The sequence below is a fragment of the Carassius auratus genome, unplaced genomic scaffold (genome assembly GCF_003368295.1).
Source record: "Carassius auratus strain Wakin unplaced genomic scaffold, ASM336829v1 scaf_tig00215416, whole genome shotgun sequence".
Lineage (NCBI taxonomy): Eukaryota > Metazoa > Chordata > Actinopteri > Cypriniformes > Cyprinidae > Carassius > Carassius auratus.
This window is the reverse complement of record NW_020528079.1, coordinates 164,296-187,741: the sequence shown is the minus strand read 5'-3', so window position 1 is coordinate 187,741 and position 23,446 is coordinate 164,296. Positions and strand designations below refer to the sequence as shown.

Sequence of the window (23,446 nt, the reverse complement as noted above, 5' to 3'; positions counted from 1 at the left end):
TATGACCACGGTCTCAGCATATTGAAGGCTTATGTGGTTAATATATATATATATATATATATATATATATATATATATATATATATATATATATATATATATATATATATATATATATGAAAAACCAAGAAACACCCAACAATCAGACTAGTTCTTTCTATTCTAATACATCAATACAGTAAACTCTCCATCCTAATACTGCCCTCAATTGCCCAGTGAACATCTAGGAGCATGAACATACACATATTTTGATTTATGAGTCACTAATGGAGCCCTCAGGAGAAGCACATACAGTCAAAGGAATCAGAAAGTACAATTCTGACTCATAATGCAAACTGCACATACCAGTGTTTAGAAGCAAAAGTCTGGATGTTATATTTAAACTGACTTTAGGAAATAGATTGACAACATAAATGCAAGAGGACTATGCGAGTCATTGTCTTTTAAGTCAGTTTAAATACGGTGTGATTGTGGAATGGCCATTGTAATGTTTTTTTGTTTTTTTAGAAGACAAATGCATACTTGTGGCCATTAAGTAAACATTAAAAAAAAAAAAATAAATCAAAGAAATCAAAAGCAGCATGAATAGATTAAATCAATCAGTTGCTGTGAGAAATGTCCTTGAGGATTTAAAATAATTTTTCACCTGTTTCCACTGAATTGGTATCTGGAATAAACTACCAAAACATTACAAAGCAACTTTGTTCAGCTAGTTGGATTGTTAGTTAGCAGAATGAATTGCTTGGTAAATCTGCCACCTACAGACAAAATGGCACAATACAGCTTTTATAAGAACAAATGACATGTTCACATTTACTCACACTGTCTTGCCACCTCTGCCATATTAAATTTAGCAGTGACACTCATTTTTCAGTGTGACAATGGAAAAAATAAATGTACTGTAACATTTACAAATACCGCAGGTATTTTTTTTTTTTCAGCAAAGCTGACTACCACTTAAAAGAAAACATTGATTTTCCATTTAATGGCAGTAAAAATGTAGACGAAAAAAAAAAAATCTATATTCTGTTTTCTATGTGACTACAGTAGGCCTAATTATATATAGAATATTTGAGAATCTCACACCTTTCCCTAGAGAGAGAGAGAGGGAGGGAGAAAGAAAGAGAGCGCTAAAGGAGGAGAGAGAATGAAATGAGTTTCCTGAAAAGGAGATCTGCCAAATGGGGAAAAAAAAAGGCCATAAACGATAATGAACATTCCCCCTCTCCTTAATCTCCTCCATCCCCCCTCCGAGAGCCGGGAGTCTGCAGCCTGCAGGAAGGATGCTACTAATTTCCTTCTTTATTGAATTGAGCTGGACACATGTGTCCTGCTGGGCCGAGCAGCCTCCTCGCCACATCCTCTGCTCTCACTCCTATGCTCATCCAACGACCTCTTTGTTAATTACTCTGCCTAACTGAGCCATTCTCTGGGTTTTTTCGCTTTTCTTTCGCCATTTCTATTTCTCAGCACTTATGTCTCTTTATTCCCTAAGCCTTTCTTCATCTGCCTTTGGTACATTCTGCAAATAAAAAAGGTACAAAATAGGACCTTTAACAATGAAAGTTGAAGGTTAACCTTCAAATGACTGTCGCCAGCTTAAAACTTTCAAATCTAATTATACAAAAGGTTTAATTTTACAAATGAACACTTTTATTCAGCAAACACACATTTAATTAATCAAAAGTGAGAGATTGATTTCCATATGAAATAAATGCTTTTCTTTTGAACTTTCTATTCATTAAAGGATCGTGAAAAACATGCACAGTTTAAATATAATATGAAATTAAACAGCACAACTGTTTTCATCATTGTTAGTAATAGTAAATGTTTCTTGAGCATCAAATCAGCATATTAGAATGATTTCGGAAGGATCCTGTGACACAGAAGACTGGAGTTATGATGCTGAAAATTCAGCTTTGCATCACAGGAATAAGTAACATTTTAACATTCAAATATAAAAGTGTCATTTTAAATTGTACAAGTATTTCACAATATTCTTTTTTTATTTGCTGTATTTTTGATCAAATAAATGCAGCCTTTGTGAGCATGAGACATAAAAAGCTAGCTTCATACTGTAGCATATTTTTATTGATAATGCCTCTTGTGCTTTCAGCTCATCATCCACTTGTCACGCCCCACCCAAAGAGACCACAACTACAGGAGGACATTTCACACATACAGACATTTCCTGTCTGCTCCCAACAATTTTCTCAAAGCAAACACTCACACAAAGAGTGAAATCAGGGATACATGAAAACAATGTATGGATTCAAAACCTCCGGTCTTAGACATCATGAGCTTTTATATTAGGACATTTTATCTAAGAGACTCTTGGAAGAATTTTACAGTATAGAAAGCAAACAGATGCGGTGCACAGGCACATTCTATAATAACAATGATATCGCACTGCAGCATTTCTGGTCTTGCTTGCAGTACACAATATCAGAAAAATGGAAGCTAAATTTGGAGTTTAAAGAGATATGCATGTTTAATGAAGTCAAAAACACCAGGCGAGACCAGTATGAATTCTGGTGTGGACTGGTTTATAGTGGTTAGTGGAGTATAAGTTAGGTGCCAGACTATTTGAGGGAACAGCATAGCCATGTTCAGTGAAGCTGGTTGACCACTTAAGTCTTGCTGGTTAAGTGGGCTATAGGAACCTAGCTTAGTGACTCCATATTTCAAATTCTGACATTAACACCAAACAGATAACTCTAAACAGAACTATAACTGCAGTAGCAGAGTTCTCCCCAACAGATGCTAATGTTCTGGTTAATGAAAGAAGTGTGCGATGGGCAAGCTAACAAAAATGTGTTCTGAGAAACATTCTAAAGGCATCATTTCTGAACTTTCTCATTTTCAAAATGTCCACTCAATGTAACTCAAACTTTTAGTTATTGTCCTTGATGTGAAGAATGGGCCTTTAGACTAAACATGATGATCGCCAGCAGTGTCTACAGAGTTGAAAACATTTCATTAGGTGTACAAAACGGAGGTACACGACTGTAAAGAAGGATTCACCTTTCTTCATTAGATCAGCACTTCACCGGTTTTCTCACACCTCAGCTAATTAGCCAGCTGCTTATAACACTTGTTAATTAGAACGGAACTAACCGCCATTCCTTCTAAATACTACAGCACACAAACTCCCTTCCACCCACAGCTGGCCTGTGTGCCAGAGTTCACATTACTACACACTAGAAGCAGCACATTCTGACAGTGCCAGAAATACCCAGCGTAGTTCTAGAAAATAGTGAACAGTGACACTTTTTACCTTCTAATACAAATAAATAAATGTGAACCGAAGTAAAACACCTTCTGTCAGTAATGCACAACGCCCACAATGATGTCTGCGGCGCCATCTGGATGGACTGAAATGAGACTCGGCCGGTTACACGCTGAATGTATGTCTGTCAGTAAACACGTAGAGATGTAAGAGAAGACTGCTGTACCTGCTCGTTGTTATTCATGCACTGTAGTTTCTTCTGTTTCAAGTAGGTGGTCGTGAGGGGCATGTTGTAGTCTATGAGGTCGGCCATCAGAGAAGATGGTTGGTTATTCTCTGAGAAAGCATAAGAGAATTTACAACAGTGAGGCCATACAAATATGATTATCTTGACCGGAAAAGTGAATAATTCTGTTGTTGTACCCGATACATATAAAGTGTGCGTACAGTAAATGTTATTTCTCTAAACTGTCTCTAGAGGGCAGTATCTGCCCTAGTGTTTTCTGCAGGCACACTTCTGCCTCAGATTAATAATTGCAAACAAAGGCCTTATAAAAAAAAAAAAAAAAAAATCATATGCAAATTTCATAAATATGCATAGAGGAATGTGTAGAAATTTAAATCCACTCTCCGCCCACAGCGGTTATATTTTCCTCCAAAGCCACTGTAACGATGTCCTGTGAATGTTTGTGTGAAGATCATGATGATAATGCTTCTGACTTTGACAATAATTATGCCCGATTTGTTTAGTATCTTGTTGTGCATTTATGCACACATACTGACAGTGCACTTAAAATGGTGTGTATATGGTCCTCCTGAGTTTCATGTGGTCTGAAACATAAGTAATTCCTAACAATTTCCTTTAGACTTCATGTATGTGGAAGCATTTTTAGTCACATAACAGCCTTCTCGTTTATGGATTTTATCAGCTTTGAGTTAAAAGAGCCATGAAGCAACCCATTACCTGCTGATAATCTCACGCACACATACACACGGTAATGGATGAGCTGGTCGCTGTGTATTGATCACCCTCAGTTTCTCATTTCATATGGATTTACCACAACAAACTAAAATAAATCCTTAAGGAGCTAGATCACCGCTAAAACCAACATAATAACGGTTAAAGACAAAAAGGATTTTCAGATGATTTCCAGTTTTGTCCGGATGCTAAAAAAGGCAGGTTTATTGTCATTATTTTCATAATTACTTCCGATGTCTCTGAAGCACGGTAAAACATGGTAACTTTTAATGTAATTTTAACTGAATCCTGTATGTCATGTACTTAAAATAAATGTATAATTATTTTGTAAATATGCGTTATAATTTAGTACAATACATGATCTTTAAATTGAATATCAAATAACACACTACAGTTAAAAATGATAATTAAGTGCTTTAAATGTGCTTTGGTTTGTAAGTCAACACATCAAAATAAGCATACTTCTTTAAAGCCTGGCGAAAGATCATTAAAAACAATGATTTCAAATGTACTTTGATTTAAAAGGTTTCATTCAATGTCATTTATTAAGTACACTTCAGTGGCTCTTTATATTAGTAATATTATATTATCAGATATGTGGATAAATGAGACGATATCTACCACAGTCTGACTGCCAATTAAAGAGAGCGAGTGTACAGTAATTAATAACTCTGAATAATTCAGCACTGAACTTTCCTGCGGCTGGCTGGAGGGGGGTTGGGGGAGGGGGGTCTGTGCACCACCATGAGCAAGAAGCCAATTAGCTGCTCTCTTTATGAGCAACACCCAACCTAAGCCCAAACGCTGACACAACGCTTTGACAGTTCAGGCCCGGGAGGTGTTGTCTATATCAGCGAGTGGGACGTTTGAGGGCAGGTCTTCTGTTTGGCAACCCGCACTGCAGGGGTCAGACTAACTGGGACTCCAGTTTCACCAAAATGTAAAAAAAAGTTTTATCCATTTTTTTTTTCGTCCTAGTGAACATTTCCCAATCAAAATCTCACCCCCGATGGATTCCACCCACAATCACTCGCTCTCTCTGTAGAAAAAATATCTGGATTCAGAGGCATTTTCTCTGTTAAAAGGCCTGTAATTGGGCTAATTGCAGCGTGTAGGGAGACTAGCAGGACACTCCAGTGACTGCAGCCTAATCAAAGGGTGTTGAGGTGTGTGTGCGCGTGTGTGTGGGAGGAGGTGTGGCCAGAGGGGGTTTCATTAGCTTCAGGCTGGTGCGATGGGGGGAGCTCGTTACAGGGTGGGCCAGGGGACAAAAGGGGATTTTCTTAAAGACATTATCTTAGTTATCCAATTAAGTATCATGGGTTTGAATATGTATAAAGATATTATAATGAATGCTTTCTACCTTGCCGGCCCCAGAGTCAATGAGATGTTCGCAAACCCCCTTTGGAATTCATGCCTAAAGCCATACCCCTTACATCTAATTTATTACAGGTTAGCCTGTGTGTGTGTGTGTGTTGGTACGATACCTTTAAACTCTGCACCACTGGGGCTGATGTGCATCCTCTTCTGACATTCTCCACAGCTCATCAGGAAACGGGTCACCGCCTCTCTGGGCAGGAACGCATACGTCTCCGCTATCTGACACACACAAGCACAAACCGGATTAAACTTCACATCAGGTTAGACTCGTTTAGACTCACTGATCCTACAAACCTAACAAAAAATACAGTAAATGATTAATGTGTTCAATATTTTCTCTTTTCATTTTTTGTTCATTTACATTTATGCATACAGTACAGTAGTAAATGATTACAAAGTACAAAAGTACTTATTTAGCTGCCATTACCTAAAATGTTAAAATCTTGATTATTTTTTTAATTATGCTAAATGTTTATTTCATTTTTACATTTCATTAAATGTTTTGCAGGGGATTGCACAAGTAACCATATAGCTGTTGTCATTCAAAATGTGAAAATGGAAAATAATTATTTATTTCATTTTTTGAGAGAAGTGCACCATCCATATATTTTTCCTTTTTGTGAATAGTCTTTATGAATTCCTTCATTTCAATACCATTGATTGTAAAGTTTAGCAAAGTTGTGAAACCATTACTGGTGATGTAATGTTGAAGAATAAAACAAAAAGCAAAAGCATTTTCACAAGTAGTCTTAGACTTTTGGACCTCAATTCTTTTTCTTACATTTACCCCATTCTTTCTTGTTGGATAGTTTTTCCCTCCTCAACCTTTCTGCCATGAAACCAAACATCATCAAAAAAAAAAAAAACACAAAAGGGAGGAAATACCCCCCCCCCCCACACATTATAAGTCCCTCGTGTCTCTCTAATCTCCCATGAGGCTCTAACAAACAAGCATGGGCGGCCAGGGAACCACAGCTGGAGGGTATAGAATGTACACGTGGGCATTATGAAGGCAGTAGCTGAACTAAACTTCAGTGATACAAGAGCCATAAAACCTGAGCTTTCTCCTCTCCAGCACCCTGATTGCTCCAGGAGATCCTAAGAGGAGCAGGCACACAAATCCTGATGCCCAGGGAAAAGCTCTGCTCAGGGTCCTGCCCTCCCCTCACACACAGCTGTCAACCACGAGAGGAACAAGAAACAGTGGAGAGGACACAATATGTGCATGTGTATAAAACATATCACAGGAATTATTAATGGAACAAAACCAAAAACTAAATTATGCATTTATATACAATAGCTTGTGTGTTTAAAAGATCAACTGTAAATGCACATGAAAGCCAACATCCACTTCTGTAACGGTCCAAGAGAGGGCAGCATCACTGGACCTGTGGATGTCAGCACAACCACCAGACCAGGTGAAAGCGGCCCATGCCACTCTCACTTCCTACATTTCCATGACAGCACATGTGTGATCGAGGTCTAAAGATGTTCACCGCAGACCTAAATGTGTCTTCTAAATATGAACTGATCCCTATCTCTGGCTTCAACAGTGTAGAGAAAGAAGTTTAGATAAAAACTGTAAACAAAAGAATGTACAGAAATACTCAGAGAAAAATAGAGAAAGAAATGAATAAAGAAAAAGTGCAGAAAGACAAAAAGAAATGCACAGATACATAAATGCAGATATACTGAAACAAATGCATAAAGAGAAAAAGAAATGCAGAAAAAAAAATCTAATGCAAAGAGAAACAAATGCACATAATACTGCAAAAAAAAAAAAAAAAACAGAATGAGATTACAGGAATATATAAAGGGAAAGAAAATACACGGATATAAAACCAGAAAGAGGAAAAAAAGAAACAAAAGAGTCCTACATAGCCTCCAGATTTCATTTATTGGTTGCATATTCTGACTGATTCACCCAGAATTCACAGAGGCAAGCGATTCTCAACTAGAGTTCACACTAGGTCTACACACAGCAGGAGCCACTCGCTTCGGTTCAGAAGAATCAGAGGAAATAAATCAAGCTGACAGACAGATAAAGGCGGTCAAAAAGGGCCGCAAAGAGTATTAAATCAGAACTATATGAGACCATAGACATACTTCCATGTCTGATCAGAGACTATGAGAAAGAAGTTCCATGCTTTACTCACCGCTTTGTATGTTTTCTTCTGTCCGGCGTGTTTGGGTGCTTTGGCCAGGTCAGAGCTGATCTCCACGTGCATGGCATAGATGATGTCATAGAAGTCCTCCACCACGGCGACCCTCTTCAGAGAGGAGCTCTCCGGCCCTGAGCTCCCATCCACACACTAAAAATTTTTAAAAAAAATAAAAAAAAAAATAGATATACATACTTCATACATAAACAGTCAAATAGTGATTATCACAGAACATAAATCTTAGCAGTAAAACAACAGGGTTTTGGTCATATGAATAGAGTTGCCTATTTTATCTTTTAAAAATAATTCCTTTATTAAATAAGAGTGCCAGAAAGAGTGTGTGTGTTCAATACCAAACTCTCGTTTAGCCGTAAAGCATAGAAGACCTTAAAGCCATTTATGAATACGGTTTGGATTTGTGAATGTAATCTTCGAAGCATAAAAGATCAGTTATGAGACCAGCATACCATCAGCTGCTAGGGGCTAGCGGCAAAAATAACATTGTCATCTTATTTAAATAAATTTGCTTTAAATAGTTCTTCTTTTTACATATTAATCCATGCATATGTTGAATTCTTAATAGAGGTTTTGGAATGATATTTTCTTTGGTAATGAATGCCAGATTAATCCAATCATTTAACCCATTTAAACTGTCTCCATCCAATCAACATCCAATATAAAGAACCAAGTCCTGCCCAACATTTCTTTTTTGATAATATGGCTGTGCATCACAATTCGGAAGAAAAGACCGGTCTCGACTTCATTGAAACATTGTAACTTTGCAACATTATTCCTCTTGAACCGAGACAGGGAAAATTTGGAAAAAAATTAAATAAACACAATATGCTGAACAACAGTAAACAAAACAATAAAATTCATAATACAAGAACAAAATTGATTTTAAAATGATCTAAAAACAACCCTGCAATACAGACAACAGCTTCTCCAGGAGGACTTTAAGAAGGCTGAAAGAGGAATTCTGGGAAGGATCTCCCCTCTCCCTTATAAGGAGCAACGCTGGAGAGTCGAGATTATTTTCCTCAGGGGAAAAAAGGGTCAGATCACGGTGAATGGTGAACAAAATATACTTAAAATAACCATAAAACCTGTATTTCTGCATTGTCATTAAAAAAATAAAATAAAACTATTTGAAAAATTATTTGAAATAAATGTACTAAGGCAGTACCACGGTTCAGATGGTAATACTTTGAGGATCATATCAATATGCTTTGGTTCTTGGAAGTATTGTCATATAAAATATTTTTTCATACACACACACACACACACACATATAGTAGTCTGGGGATCCCGCTTCCATCAGAGAGTCAGCCTCATTACTACGGTAACGGTTACTTCGGTAGGTGTGTGGGGCAGCAGGGTCATGTGGCACACAGAACCTCCAAGTCAGTGCTGGATCAGCTCCTGTAACTCAAATCACCATCTGCATCTTCTATTCCTTTCACTGCCTGCATCACATGCAGTGGTGCTCCTCCCTCACTCAGACCCAGGGCCACAGGGTTGCCATGGCAGCTAGGGTGGATCTGCAAAGTAGTGCCTCACTGACTCCCATCATTTTAGTATTAATCATAACATATATTCCTCTTACAAATCATCGTGTTGTGGTATATGAATAGTTCTACTCCAAACATGAAACTAGGAAAGCATTCTGACACACAATGAAGTGCTGAAGCAATGGAACAGGCGCTCACACATGTTTACTGCTGGATTCCACTCCACTACATTAACTTCAGGAGATAGGACACGTGTGCCAGGCTCTGCCAATGGGTGTGTGTGCGTGTGTGTGTGTTAGAGATTCATGTTGCTGTAGCATAATGCCGCTCGGCCTTCAACCCCCCCCACCCCCCTTTTCCCAGCGTTGCGGGGCACATCAGCGGCCTGGGATGATAGTGCGTGTGACAGGAGCAGCCCAACCACACGCGCCAATGTGGGACACGGGAGGGAGGGGGTCAGCGCAGCACCTTCAGGCGCAGCAGACAGGACACTCGCGCACATACTCTGCATGCCCATAGTAACACACAGGGCACACTTCAAGGCATTGAGGACCGGACAGAGAAAGATCCCCCCTTCCCCCCAATGCCTGCATGGGGCCAAAGTCACCGAACCCTGAGAGGGTAAAAGTAGGCTGTCCTGCACACATGCTCACAGCCCGATATTAGCATTTGCTTTGTGCCACTGCAACATGGCATCACATACTGTATATGGATATAAATCAAGTACAATTTAATTGCATTAATACGGCCGTTGTTGGGCAGCACATCATAATGTCCTGTCTACTGAAGGGTCTTCATCTGGTGGATTTCTGGTGTATTACAAACTGTGTGTTTGGCTGGAAGAAAACAAATGGTATCTGTACGGAGTGATTGAAAATCGTAAGTTGGTTTATAAATGTGGATTTTTTTTTTTCTCAACTACAAACATGGTTGCAGATTTATTCATCTTTGGTAGATGCTAGTCAAATGAACCAAATGTTAAAACATATACATGCATCTATAACCCAGAACCTCACTGTCTTCTCCCTCACTCCATCTCTCCAGGCCCTCGATCCTTCCAGCAGCACCGGATAATTACAGCTTTCCCTTTTTAATCCCTCTCTCCTTTCTGCTACTCTGTTCTCTCGTGCTTCCACTCCCAGGTCCCGGACCAAACAGCCCTGTTGCTAGGAGACAAGCTGGGTCGGAGCAGCTCCCCCATGTCTCCGCATCTCTGGAAACAAATGATGGAGGGATTGGGAAGAGTTCAGTGGAGGGGAGAAGCCCTTCAGACATGTGTGCTCAGCCATAAGGAAGAGACAGACACCAACCCCCCACCATCATACAGACATCCAAGCAAACAATAAAATGATAAAACTGCAGAAATTGGGACTTGCACACCTGCACAACAAGCTCAGCATGACGAACTAAGGGCGGAAAACCTGCTGATGGTGACAAACATTAACGATACTGAAATACAGCAGACAAGGGGCCTGGCCAAACCTGTCTGCCCTAATTTTCAACAGCGGGTTTGTACCCTCTCCAGGATGCGTGCTTTAGGTTTTGGCACACATCCAGAGGGCAGAACTGCTTCAAGTAAATCTATAGTTTTAAGGACATTTGTGTATTTAATAGAAAACCGGACAAAAAGTAACAAATGAGAGGGAATGTGTGGCACAGGGGGTGTGAAGAGGGTTTTATCGGTTGAGGAGAGATGGACAGGATCGAGTGGGAGTGAAATGAGTTTGACTGGGTTAGTGCTAATTGCGACAGGCGGTCACAGTTTATAGGCTAATCCTGGCCAACGGCTGTGTAGATAAACAAACTGACGGCTAAATGACGGATGTCCATGTGTGTTCACAAGACTAACGAGAGAGCAGGAGGGGAATATCGCACATGCATCTGCTCGTTCCAAACCCCTGTGAGCGTCCCACAGAGGAAGCATTTTAAGGTGTCACTGGCAAGCTCCTGCACTGAAGACCATTCAAAGATGTAGCTAACTTAATTATGCAGCCTCCTAAGATACTTTTGTTTGTCCAAATTTTAAAGGGGTCCTATTATGATTGGCAACACTTGGCGCCTGGTCAGGAAAAGTCACAGCCCTTACCATATCCACCTGCAAACTTAAATACTGCGTCAAAAACAGTACTAACTAAAACTTTAATTTACCTAGTCTGTGTGTGCTGTGTGTGCTTTAATGCACAAAATGGTCTCTTTAGTACCTTTTTTTTCCTGAGAGTGTACTTTTTGAACATATCCAGCACATTTGAACAATACCGTAATAAACCATGATCATTTAGGTCACCATAATCATAAGAAATTATCATACTGTTACTCTAGGTAGTGTTTGAGTTTTGTTAGTATTATTTTATAGAAACAAATAATTGGATTAAGTTAGCAGGTTTTTTGTTTTAGTATTTCTATTTATCGTTTAAAAAATATATTTTTTGGTCCATCATTGTTTTCGGTTTTGTTTCTTCCCTAGCCTTGCAGGAGGAGTGCTATTTGTGTTGCTATTCGTGTCACTTGTGAGGTTCAAATATCAGTAAGGATGCTGCCTTAAGGTGTATTCACATTCGCAGAAAAAAGACCAGTCTATCGTCAATAGTGTAGCTATATATAAAAATCAAAGCGAACACAAGTCACTTTCAAACATTATAGATTTCTGCATGGGGAACTTTAGCCTCACCCAAAAATTACTATTTTGTGGACTCCTATTAGAATCCCAGGATTTCACTTTAGAAATATTTTGTGAACAACAGATAAAAGTGACTGCACATTTAAAAAAAAACAGCGCACCGAGGAAGGCTGTAGTAATCAGGGCATCTCACGAGCTTTCAGAACAGACCTACTCTCTTGATCTGCCCTCTCACAGTCCCATAAGGCTTTTCAAATACAGACTCAACTTTACTTCCTCTCCTTTCCCTTATTCCTCTCTCCTCATATCCATGTCGTCTCCCCCCCCCCCCCCGCCCCCAAGTAAAGCATGCGATTAGTTTGCTGAAGTGCTGTGTATTCTATCGGTGAAGTGCATTGACATTGGCTATCTCTCAGGGAATGAGCTGTGTGTTGGAAATGAGATTGGACACACTTGGGGTTAGACTGCTCCATTAGGACTTAAAGAGGCCACAAACACACACACACACACACCTGAGTGAATGCATATGCAGAGTGAATGATAATGCACTGCAAATGACAGTGTAGCGATAAGGCACACTGTAACTCAGAGCCTGGAGCCAATTAAAACAATGTTAATTCATCCTGCTCTAGAGCACCGAGACTCTTCACCATGGAAACCGCAGGAATGCAGGGAGACCAGAATACGCAGCCACTCACCTCACAGGCTGTCCTGCAGTCACTACAGCAAGCAGACGCACGGATACCCTGATGGTGGAAATGAGGAGGAGTGACTGCTTGTAGTCTGTTAGCTCTTGTATTCTCAGCAGTGATGCGGCTGTAAATAAGAACCCAGGCCAGATAAGCAGCCAGTATTGGGGTGGTTGTAAATTATTAGCAAATTACTGTTCATTAACAAAATGGTTTATTTTTTCCACAAAATCTACCAAACCAAAAACACTAGGTGCATTACACTTTGCATGCTTTGTGCAAGTAATGCGTTCACACTGAAAACTCCAAAAAAGAAAAAGGGCACATTAATTATGAGGATGATTCACTTTCACAAAAAAAGAAAGAAAAAAAGAAACCATGCATTCAACCGTCACAGCTTTCCTTACAAGGAAGAAGGGACAGGGCCAACAATCTCTGATGCTGGATGACAAAAAATAAAATAAAACCTCAATTCATACACAAAACTGTACAAGTATATACTAGATGATGTTGAGACTAGATGAGCCCCAGATACAGTCCCCCTGTAAAGACCTGGCCTCAGACGACCACCAGCACATGACCACAGGAACGAGTTGAGCCCTCTGCACAATCTGACTTTGCTGCAGCCTGGAATTGAACTGCTGATTTGGTCTGGTCAGAGGAGAACTGAGCTCCCAACTGAGCCTGGTTTCTCCCAAGGTTTTTTTCTCCATTCTGTCACTGATGGAGTTTTGGTTCCCTGCCACTGTCGCCTCTGGCTTGCTTAGTTGGGGACACTTCATTTACAGTGATATCATTGACTTGATTGCACAAATACTATTTAAACTGAACTGAGCTGGATTATGACATGACTGAATTCAATGATGAATTTCATAATCAATATTGTATTTAAATTACTTGGTCTGGTTAAGGTCTAAACCAGATGTACACCCTTCAGCTTAAATCAACTTCAATTTTATCGTCCTCCACTTTGTAAATATCTGTAACATCAGTATTGAAAAAGAAAAAAAAACAATGTTTGCCCACTGAAGATCGGTCACTAGAAGCACACAAAAAGTGTACACTGTTCTCTATATTAATCGCTACATCATTTATTTCTGAACCTGGTTCCTCCGGTAGTTTCAGTCGCATAACATTAATCTCCTTCTAGTTAACAGGTTCTGTTCACGGGTGATAGATGAAACTAATCATTTTGTCAGCTGTGTGTATGCATTTCTGCTTCCAGGGTGGTGGAACTACACTTTCTCTTCTCTCGAATTCATAAATAAATCACTTTCTCAGTCTCATCGGTCTTCACAGCTCCACAGCTGAACCTACAGCCACAGATATGACTGGCCTTCTTGGGAGGCCAAATTATTAACCGTGCTTCAAATGAAAGGCGTGGTTTTGTGTGAAGGCACCTTAGATATGAAACTTGTGAATACCTCATGAATATTCAGAACCAGTCACTCTATTTGCAGTTATCCAAAGTAGCTTCACACTGCCTTCATTAAAATAAATTAGTTCCACTATGATAAAGTGTGACACAGTGCTCTCTTCTACTCTCTCATTCATTCCACACACAACCTCAGTGTCTGTCAATGTCATGAGACCAGTCTATTAGCAGTGCATGCTAAAGCTAATGTCTAGTCTGGTCATACCTTGTTTGCAGTCTTGTTTTAAAGGGATTTTAGCTGGTCAGGCTAAAAGCCAGCTACTTCCAGCTAAGACCAGGTTTTAGCTGGGGTTTTTTTTCCAGTAAGGAACCTGTTAGCAACCACCCAAAAATACCTTAGAAACAGCATAGCAACACACAATACACTTTAACAACTACATAGTAACGCTTTACCAATGCACTATGTTGCCCGATTTTAAACATTAATTTCTAATGTTTAACAATCATTTACAATATTCAAAATATAAATAGTCTGTTCACTAAGCGCTTTATGAGCAGTTGTTTATGCGGTTTTAAACTATCACGGTCCTGAAATGCACAGCCATTAATTTAAATAAAGTAACATATGGTGTTTGGCCAGTCGTCAACCTAACCACAGACTCTACTCTTCAGCACTACTGTATTATGTAATATCACATATTTTGCAGGACATTCCCATATATTTTTGTTACATAAGGGGCAACACTTAAAAACAACACTTTAGTTGCCTAACATAGTGCCTGTTTTATGACATTTTCTTCAAACAGTGTCACACAATTCAGCAAACTCTGTTACCTGTAGGAGCTCTTAATGAAGTCCCACAGAGAAGAGGACATTGTGTGTGCACACTAGAGCCCACTAGCGGTCCTGCAAACATGCGTATTGCCCCTTAAGCAACAGAACAACTCCATTCCCTGCACTCATCTTTTTTATCAGCTTCTGCCCTCTCCTCTCATCCCCCTCTTTCTCTGCTCCTATTAGCCTAAACGCTCACTACCACAACCGCCGGAGCTGCATCTACAGCCGTTTTCTCAGGTTCTCTCACTGTTGCGAAGCTGAACAGACCAAGAGCTCTTGATGAGTGTTCAGTGGATGTGACAAACTCATGCTCTTCACTTGCTCTGAATGATTAACCACTCAGAACATTGTTCTTATACAACACCTAAACACACACATCTTACCAGCTGGTCTCCTACACCTGCTTTTTGTGTGTGTAAGAGATATGAGCCCCAGGTAACAGTGACTGGGTGGTAGGGGGTGTTGTGAAGAAACTCATCTTTGGTGGCCACTTGACCTGGTCATGATAACATGAAAGTGTCTTCCAGTCCATTTCTTAGGTAAATTATTCATTTTAGCAATATGGCTGATAAGTGACAAATGGCAGATAATAAAATGATATACTATTATTTTGTTAACACAACGGGACCAATTCTCACTATTAACTAGTTGTATATTGGCATGCCTATACTTGCGGTTAACTATTTATTTACTTTTCCTTATACATAACCTAACCCATGACCAAATATGTGACATATACATACACACACTTTTTTTAAATCAGGACTATTTTAGTTTTCAAAACAGGTAGAAGCAGCACAAATGAATAGAAAAGAACAGAGTTCTTGATATGCTGATGGCACAAAATGCTTAAGAAAAAAAAAAAAAAAGCCAGCATGTTCGTAGATAATCAGAAATAATAAACATGTCAGAGCTCACTGACCATCCAGACAAACACTACAAAAACACCTCCCACTCCAACTGCTAGGGCATGGCCCATGATGACAATGATCACAAGCACATTCTCTTCTGTACACCTGCACATGGCTGACCACAAACAACCATCAAGCACTTCTACCCAGTGTGTCCAGGGAGGGGCTTTCAGTAATACAGAATCATTTAGCTCAGCATTTGGGTCTCCTTTAGGGCACTGAGATGAATGGACTGATAAAACAGGCCATCCCAGTTGAGATGCTCTCTTAAACATAGAAGAGGCTAGTGAAGGAGTGGATGCTGAGTTGCCATATCCTTCATACTGATATTAATTATATTATTACATGATTTCTTGTTTGACTATTAATCAAGTTATGGCAAGAGTGAAATGTGTAACCTTATGTGCGCTTATGAGATATTAAAGAATCCTGTACTACCCTGTATTTCTTTTCCTCAAGATTAATGTCCACATATTACTGTATGTGTGTGTATCCAACCGTAATAAGACACTCGCCAGTGCTAGAAAGCCTTGAATTTTAGATAAGTTCTTTGTATGCGTGTTAGTATCTGTCTGTACAGGGAGAAGCTCAGACAGTCCCAGGACAAACGATCAACTGCCAGTGTCCAGCGTATCAGATATACGTCTTTGGAGAGTTTTATCTAGGTTTTGGAACCAATCAGAACTTTGTTGACTTATGTATTGACGCAATTGGTATCCTCTGTCAGGTATAACTGGGGGTGATTTTGAGTTGTACGGGGGGGGGGGGGGACAGCCTACGAACTCCGTCGAGATTATTGAAGCTGACTTCTGCTGATGAAAATGCAAACCATTTACTTCAAGTAAAATTATTATTATTAACTGAACTCATCTCTGACTCCTGGTCTTCATTGCCAAATATCTGGTCCTTGGGTTTTAACTGTAAATTCCCCTACACTAGACTACACACAAACATGTAAAACTGAGGACAGAGAGAGCTATATTTCACACATATTTAAAGTTAGTGACAGGGAGTTCACGGTCTTCATTGAATATGATGCAATAAACTAGTGCAACACAATAAAATAGCGCTCACAAGCTACCGTTACATGCATAAACTCTAGTAGTCTGATTCATTCTATGAGCTCATTCTTTTTAGTTAATCAAAATCATACAGAAGTGTAGCCCTATTCCCTAAATTAATGATTCTTAAGGGCCGCTCACACCAAGGATGATCACTAATGATTAGGGCCGTCACTTTTTATTCGATATTCGAATATGCATTCCAACCAGACGTGAAATATCCGTAAACGAACAATAAACAATAAAGCACTTCCTGTGGGTCGGGCGTACTGCGCAGACTCAAACTGAGCTTGACGTAAATGTCACGTGAGCAACCTGGAAGTCTTCTAATCGCTGTGCCAAGAGAAATCTGAAATCACCCACCAAATTTTGCAGAGAAGGCGAGCGTGAACAGGAGCAAATTTTGGTAAGTATTCTGATTAATTATGTCCCTTGACTTTATGCCTCCACGTTCCCCCGATTGCCTCATAGACAGTAAAAGATTGTCTGCGAGCTTCTCCTCTTGTCAATACGGTAATTTCTCTACTGTGCGACAGGTTGTGGCACAATTGTTAGCCAATTTTTTTTTTTTACAAAAACTGCTTCTATGGGGCCATAACGTAAAACACAAGGTAATGGGGCCTTTTATACATTTTTCGTGTTTCTTTGGAAATAATTAATGGACAAATGGAGTCTTTAAACGCCTCAGATGTAAAGTGAAAATGAATGGAAGTCAATGGAATGCTAACAGCAGGTGGGGTCCACTAGCCAATGGCGGCACCCAGGGGTGCTTCAAAAAAAAAAATGAAACCCTGCCCCCCTGGTTGTAGCGTAGGCCCATGACCAAATCACGTGAATAATAGCTAGTAGCCAGGCACGTCTGGAAAATAAATAGAGAGCCACACTTAATCCAGATCAAGTTGATAGACTGGGGTTTCTTGCAAACAATATTAAAACATTAATTAGGCTAGGCTATATACCTTACTCCTGCTGCGGTTTAAGTTGTCACTTTATTGTTTGTGCCTGTTCTGAATCTTTTTTTCCTTTCGATTAAGCCTTATGCTGTGGATATGCATAGTGGCACTTCATAAGTTGATAACCTGCCGTTTCAAACATTAAGTAAAAAGTAATAATCCAAATAGTCCTGTTTATGACTCCCTGTTAATACATTTGTGATTGAATCTTGAATCTCAAACTTGATTTTTCTCAAGAGTGACAGCCCTACTAATGATAACAATAAAGCAGTGATCCTCAAATCTGGCTCGCGAGATCCAGTTTCCTGCAGAGTTTAGCTCCGACTCCAATTAAACATACCTGCCTGTGATTTTCTAATGATCCTGAAGACACTGATTAGCAAACTCAGATGTGTTTGATTAGGGTTAGAGCTAAACTTCACAGGAAAGTGGATCTCGCGAGCCAGATTTGAGGATCACTGCAATAAAGTATTACTAATCAGTTTAAACCTGTGAGAATAGTGAATAGTAAAGTCTACGCTACAGCTACTGTAGAACAATGATGACATCGAGAAACAGCTTTCAGAACAATCTTTGAGCTGATGAACAATAGAAATCCACCTGACTTTAAAGAGCCTGAGCATTTAAGGTGGCAGATGACTAAACTTTAAGTGAACGGGCCCTTTAGGAGTCCTTTTATAGTGACTTAGAAACATACAAAGTAACAAGTGAATCCCAGAATGCTCTGTATAACTTACAAAATAGCAGAGACTTAAACAAAATAAACATTAATATTGAAATATGACCTAACTGAAGTAAAAAAAAAAAAAAAATTCTGTACCAATACCCTGCTCTACTCAAAAGTAGTCTCGAAATTGATCAACACTCAAAATTGATCAACTTTTAAGTGAGTAACTGTCCAAATACATTTTAGGGCCAGATTATTTGACAGTTTTATCTTCTCTTGAGATTCTCACTTCCTTGTCCTACCCCACCCCACAAAATAAAAGCTTAAGGACAGAATACGCTAAAGAGAGAATGGCATTCTTCTGCAACAGTTGCTTAGTGTTCTCCGAGAAAGAGAGGGAGAAAGGGGAGGAAAGAGAGGAACGTTAGGGGCTAATAATAGTGTCCGCAGACGATGGTGTCAACTGCATGTGATGCCTGTGTGACGGTTTCCTCCAGCCTTCTCTTTCTCCCTCTCTCAACAACATCATTTCTTCTTTCGCCATCTCCAGAAATCCCCTCCGTGATCCCTTGCTCCATCTCATTGTCTTTCAGTGGCATGAAAATGTTTTTTGATTTTTCGCTTTCATCCTTCATCCCCACGCACGCCATCCTCACACAACTCTCCTACACTTTTCATACATTATAAAGTAGTGCAACAGGTGACCCCTTTACATGCGTGCATTCACACCATTTTAAGCGGTGTGTTTTGACAGTGTGTGGTTTGAGTAATACAATAGAGAAAACGGTTTGTCAGTCATTATAACAGACTGATCATTATCTTCATACTGAGCTGCGGATCAATCCGCTCTTACGTCAAAACTACTATTACACTCAAGCACACCAATGAGAAGTAAACATCAGACTACAGGACTAATATGGTAATGCGAACAAAGAATGTTAAAGGGATAGTTTACCCAAAATTTAATATTTTTCATTCACTCTTACCTTATGTTGACTCAAACTCCTGTGCTGTTGCTATTTTTCTAGAAAAAAAAAAAAAATGAAAAGTAGAACTTTCATAGACATTTTTGAGGCTACTCTTCCTTCGCTCTAAAAATGTACATTCGCTCAGGGCTGCGGAGCACAAAAAGCATTATAAAACACCACTGCTTCAGAAAGTGAAAAAAATAACAGCATATGGGTATGGAACAATATGGATGAGACTAATGACTGAATTTTAATTTTGAGTTAAATTATTCCTTTTAAATTCAATCAAGTGAATTTCTAAGTCACTATGTGACCTTTAACAGGATTTCCATTAGGCTGGAATTTGTATTACAAGTAAAAGATTCTGTGATCAAGATCTTGAGTAACCTGTGCACATTGCAACACAGTCCCTGCACCGCTTTCCTCCATTTTTCCTATTCAGAACTCACACCTACCTAAAGCAAGAGAAAGTGAGAAAAAATAATATTTGAATACGACAAATCTGGGGCAGGCTCTTCATTATGAAGGTACACAGAGCACAGCAGGGTGCATCCATCTTAACTTTTCCATCATGTTTAATCCGTGAAATGGTCATAAGATAAATCTTCATCTGGGCTCCTCATTATTTCAGTAGTTTTGTTGAGAGCTGTCCTGCTCACCTGGTCCTTGCCTCTCGATCTCTCCCCATTGCTATCATACAAACACACATTTCTAACTCGCCTTTTCACCAATAATACCACACACCACCATATCATCTCATTAGGCTACACAGGTGAACCAAATTGGCAGGTGTTTTGGGTTTAGTAAATTATTATAATAACTTAACGGCTTGGAAACCTGAACTCTTCAGCTCAGAAAAAGACATTATGTAGATCATTTGATAATCATTTGAAAGATAAAGCAAGCACAGATTATACAAGTTATTCTTATAAAGTCAAGTTTGAAGCAAATATCATTCTATTTGACTAAATGCTTTTGCTAATGGTTAAATGCAAAAAAAAAAGAGAGAGAGAGAAATGCATGATTGGGGGCAGAATAAGCAGATTGGAAAAATTCTTATGAATTCCCAACAGAAATGTTCGTAGAAATGTACTCATTGTATTCATGTTGGTTTCCTACATTTATAGCAATTTCCACAAGTAATTTAATATACTAAGACTTTAATGGACTTCTAATACACTTGAGTTTACTCAAGTTCAAAGGTCAAGGTACAAAAAATGTACGTTTATAAAGTCAAATCTATCAACAGTCGTTTTTCTCAGGTTAAGTCCATTTGACAAAAAAAATTGCATTTACATAAAACGGCTAAAAATTTGTTATGCTTTTTAAAGGCACTCATGAGGGTCAAAAGGTGTCTTCTCAGTTGTCTGGTTTTCTTGTCAAGTGACAATAAAGATGTCTTCCTGCATGCTGGTTACACTACACTAACTTTTTAAAACCATATTTTTTCACTGCTTATTTACATATACAACTACTTTTAATAATAAAAAAATAATAATTATACAATATACCATAAGTATTAGGCAGCATCTATTTACAATAAGTGCAAATAGCAGTTTTTTATCGATTTGCTATTTACACTAAGTGCAAATGGCTATTTACACTATGTTAAAATAGCAGGATTTTCTGTTATTTATGCTACTTATTGCAAATAGTGTCAATTATCTGCACCTCAGTATTATAGTACATTATTAAACAGTATACCATAATAACGTATTGAGTGTAAATTATAATCTTATTTCAATTTAATGGATGCATCATATTGGGACAATAAAGCCCTAACCCTACCCAATACTTTAATTTCAACTTTTATTTCTATTATTTATTTACTTTTTATTGAAAATAAATGCCTTTGGCAAAAAAGTTTGTCAAAAGAAGGGTTCGAATCAGTCAATATATATATATATATATATATATATATATATATAACCTTACCTATAGTATGCCATCTTAAATGCACATTTCAAATTACATTTGATTCGTTAGCTCTACATTGCAATCATATCCTCAGTGACTGATAGTGATAAACAGCTTCCGGACAATCGGGTGGCAGAGCTGCCACGGTTCCCGTGGATACCGGGCGGAATGACACATGAACAAGTGGTTACCAAAGACCCGAGAGAGACACGAGCTCAACTACAGATATACAACCCTGAACGAGATTCACCGGCTGCGAGGCGCGTGAGCGTGCACCATTGTGCGCGTGGCTCAGATTTTGCATAGGCAAATATCGGGCACTATTACGCGTTTGATTAGCAGATGGGGAAAAGAGCACCCGTACTAACCGTTGCCTTGATGGGGACGTACAGGACCGCTCTGTCCGCTGCCCCGTTCTCGTTCGGCTTGCCGTCAGTGTTGCCCACCTGGAAACCTTTAGATTTGACCCAGAACTTAAATTTGGCGTTGATGTGGTTTCTCTCGACATAGACTCCATTCGAGTCGTCGCTCTGTAAGAGGGTCTGCAGAATCTTGTTGTATTTTCGCCGGGTGACGGTCTTTGTTTTACCGGAGTCCCCGTAAGTGCGGAGGCACCACTCCTGAAAATCACCCAACATCTCCGCCTCGGACTCCGCGGGGCTTCGGCTCCTTCTCGTTACATCCACCCGTTTTTTGGTTGACATGGCTTTGTCGGTCCTCCTCCGGAAAGAAAGAGGCTTCGGTGATAAGCTAGATTTAGATAGTTCCTAGAATTTTTATCTTTAGAACACAGATGAAAATCTTCTAATTCTAATACACGACTAAACGCCTTTGTATTTGTCTATCCTCGCACCTGTTAACGGAGCCGTTTCTTCTGTCCCACAGGATGGCAAACAAATGTCAGTCCCGTGTCTCCTATTGAGGAACTGAAAGAGGGGCCGTCCTACAAACGGCTTTCGCCCACCTGTAAGCTTGAGGCTAATTAAACCAATCTGTCATTCGCCTAAATACCCCAAATACGACGATTAGACTGTGTTTAATACGCCTAGGAGCCCAAGAATTGCTCATAAGGAGGAGCGAGTGCTCCTCTCGGCGGACGTTGAAGCAAGCTCACCGGTCGCTCAGACCTCAAATCGCTCGCCACCTGTTAGAATGAGCTCGAGCCTCGACGCTCCGCGCGCCTGCCACTGTCCACGAGGAGAACGGGATTGTAACGTGAGAGATGAGGCATACGAGCTGACCCTCGAGGCGGTGGGGTGGATGGGTTTGAGTGGAGTCCCATGCGCGGTGGGACGGTTCAGATCCAGGAAGTGCACGCGTGCAGATAGCCCAAATCTACACAAAACAGATGTGTGTCCCACAGAAAACAGTTTTCGACCGGAGGTTACTGTTTGTTTACATTCTATTTATTTTATTTTATATTTTTTTAAACATATAATTTATTAAGTGTATCCAGGGTAAATCGGTGCACTTACATTTAATTATTTTGGATAAAAATTTTTTTTAGATTTGAAATAGCCTACTGATTACAGAAACAGAATGTGTCATTATAAAGTACCAAATGAAAATATAAATAATAAGCATTTAAATATATATGGGAAATATATACAGTTTATTTCTACTCTGGTGCTATATTTGATTTAAGGGTGTTCACATTGCAGTGAATGGACATCATTTTCAATAAAAAGTTGATTTCTGGCAATGTGAGCTAAAGACAACGTTGGCAAGGCAAAAAAGAAAGTGAAAAGTTAAGCAAAGCATGCAAATGATGAAAGCAGGAAGACTTATGGGAAACCAACATCATAGCGACTCCGAGACCTTCATCAGTTTAATTGTTGTCAGTGTGAACAGGGCTTTATGCTGAAACAAAAGCAGCATCAGAGCTACATGTGATACTAGGGGCTGAAGGGGGTCAGTGCATGTGCATTATAGACTTAAATGCACTCTTTTGTCTTTACACAGAATTTGGAGGCGACGCAAACCTGTTCAAAGCATGCTTAAAGTCACCCCTAGATGTCAGCTACTTTTTCTAAAAACTGAACAGTTCCATGAAGGTCATGAAGGTGAATGTGCTAAGAGATCAGTGTTTTCTTTAATGTATTTAATGCTGCCTTCAAGTGCTATTTGACATTTAGATGTTGCGAAAAAATGAATAAACTTGACAGTCACTACCGCAATCGTTCTCCCCTC

At 39.4% G+C, this 23,446-nt stretch overlaps 1 protein-coding gene across 6 annotated transcripts in view; it reads right to left on the bottom strand.

The window, feature by feature from the left end:
- LOC113094660 (nucleolar protein 4-like) overlaps window positions 1–22,147 on the bottom strand; it is an 84,176-nt gene extending 62,029 nt beyond the window's left edge. Inside the window, exons 1-6 of one of the 6 annotated variants that reach the window (XM_026260241.1) lie at window positions 19,999–20,021; window positions 19,358–19,395; window positions 12,577–12,694; window positions 7,745–7,900; window positions 5,696–5,807; window positions 3,456–3,565 (exon numbers count right to left, since the gene is read on the bottom strand). In XM_026260241.1, coding sequence (XP_026116026.1) covers window positions 3,456–3,565; window positions 5,696–5,807; window positions 7,745–7,816 — 294 coding nt within the window. In that variant the 5' untranslated portion in view covers window positions 7,817–7,900; window positions 12,577–12,694; window positions 19,358–19,395; window positions 19,999–20,021. Of the gene's footprint in view, window positions 1–3,455; window positions 3,566–5,695; window positions 5,808–7,744; window positions 7,901–12,576; window positions 12,695–19,357; window positions 19,396–19,998; window positions 20,175–21,624 lie in introns of those variants that run through there. The other 5 variants (XM_026260238.1, XM_026260240.1, XM_026260235.1 and 2 more) reach the window with 5 other exon arrangements.
- Window positions 22,148–23,446: the final 1,299 nt, after the last annotated feature.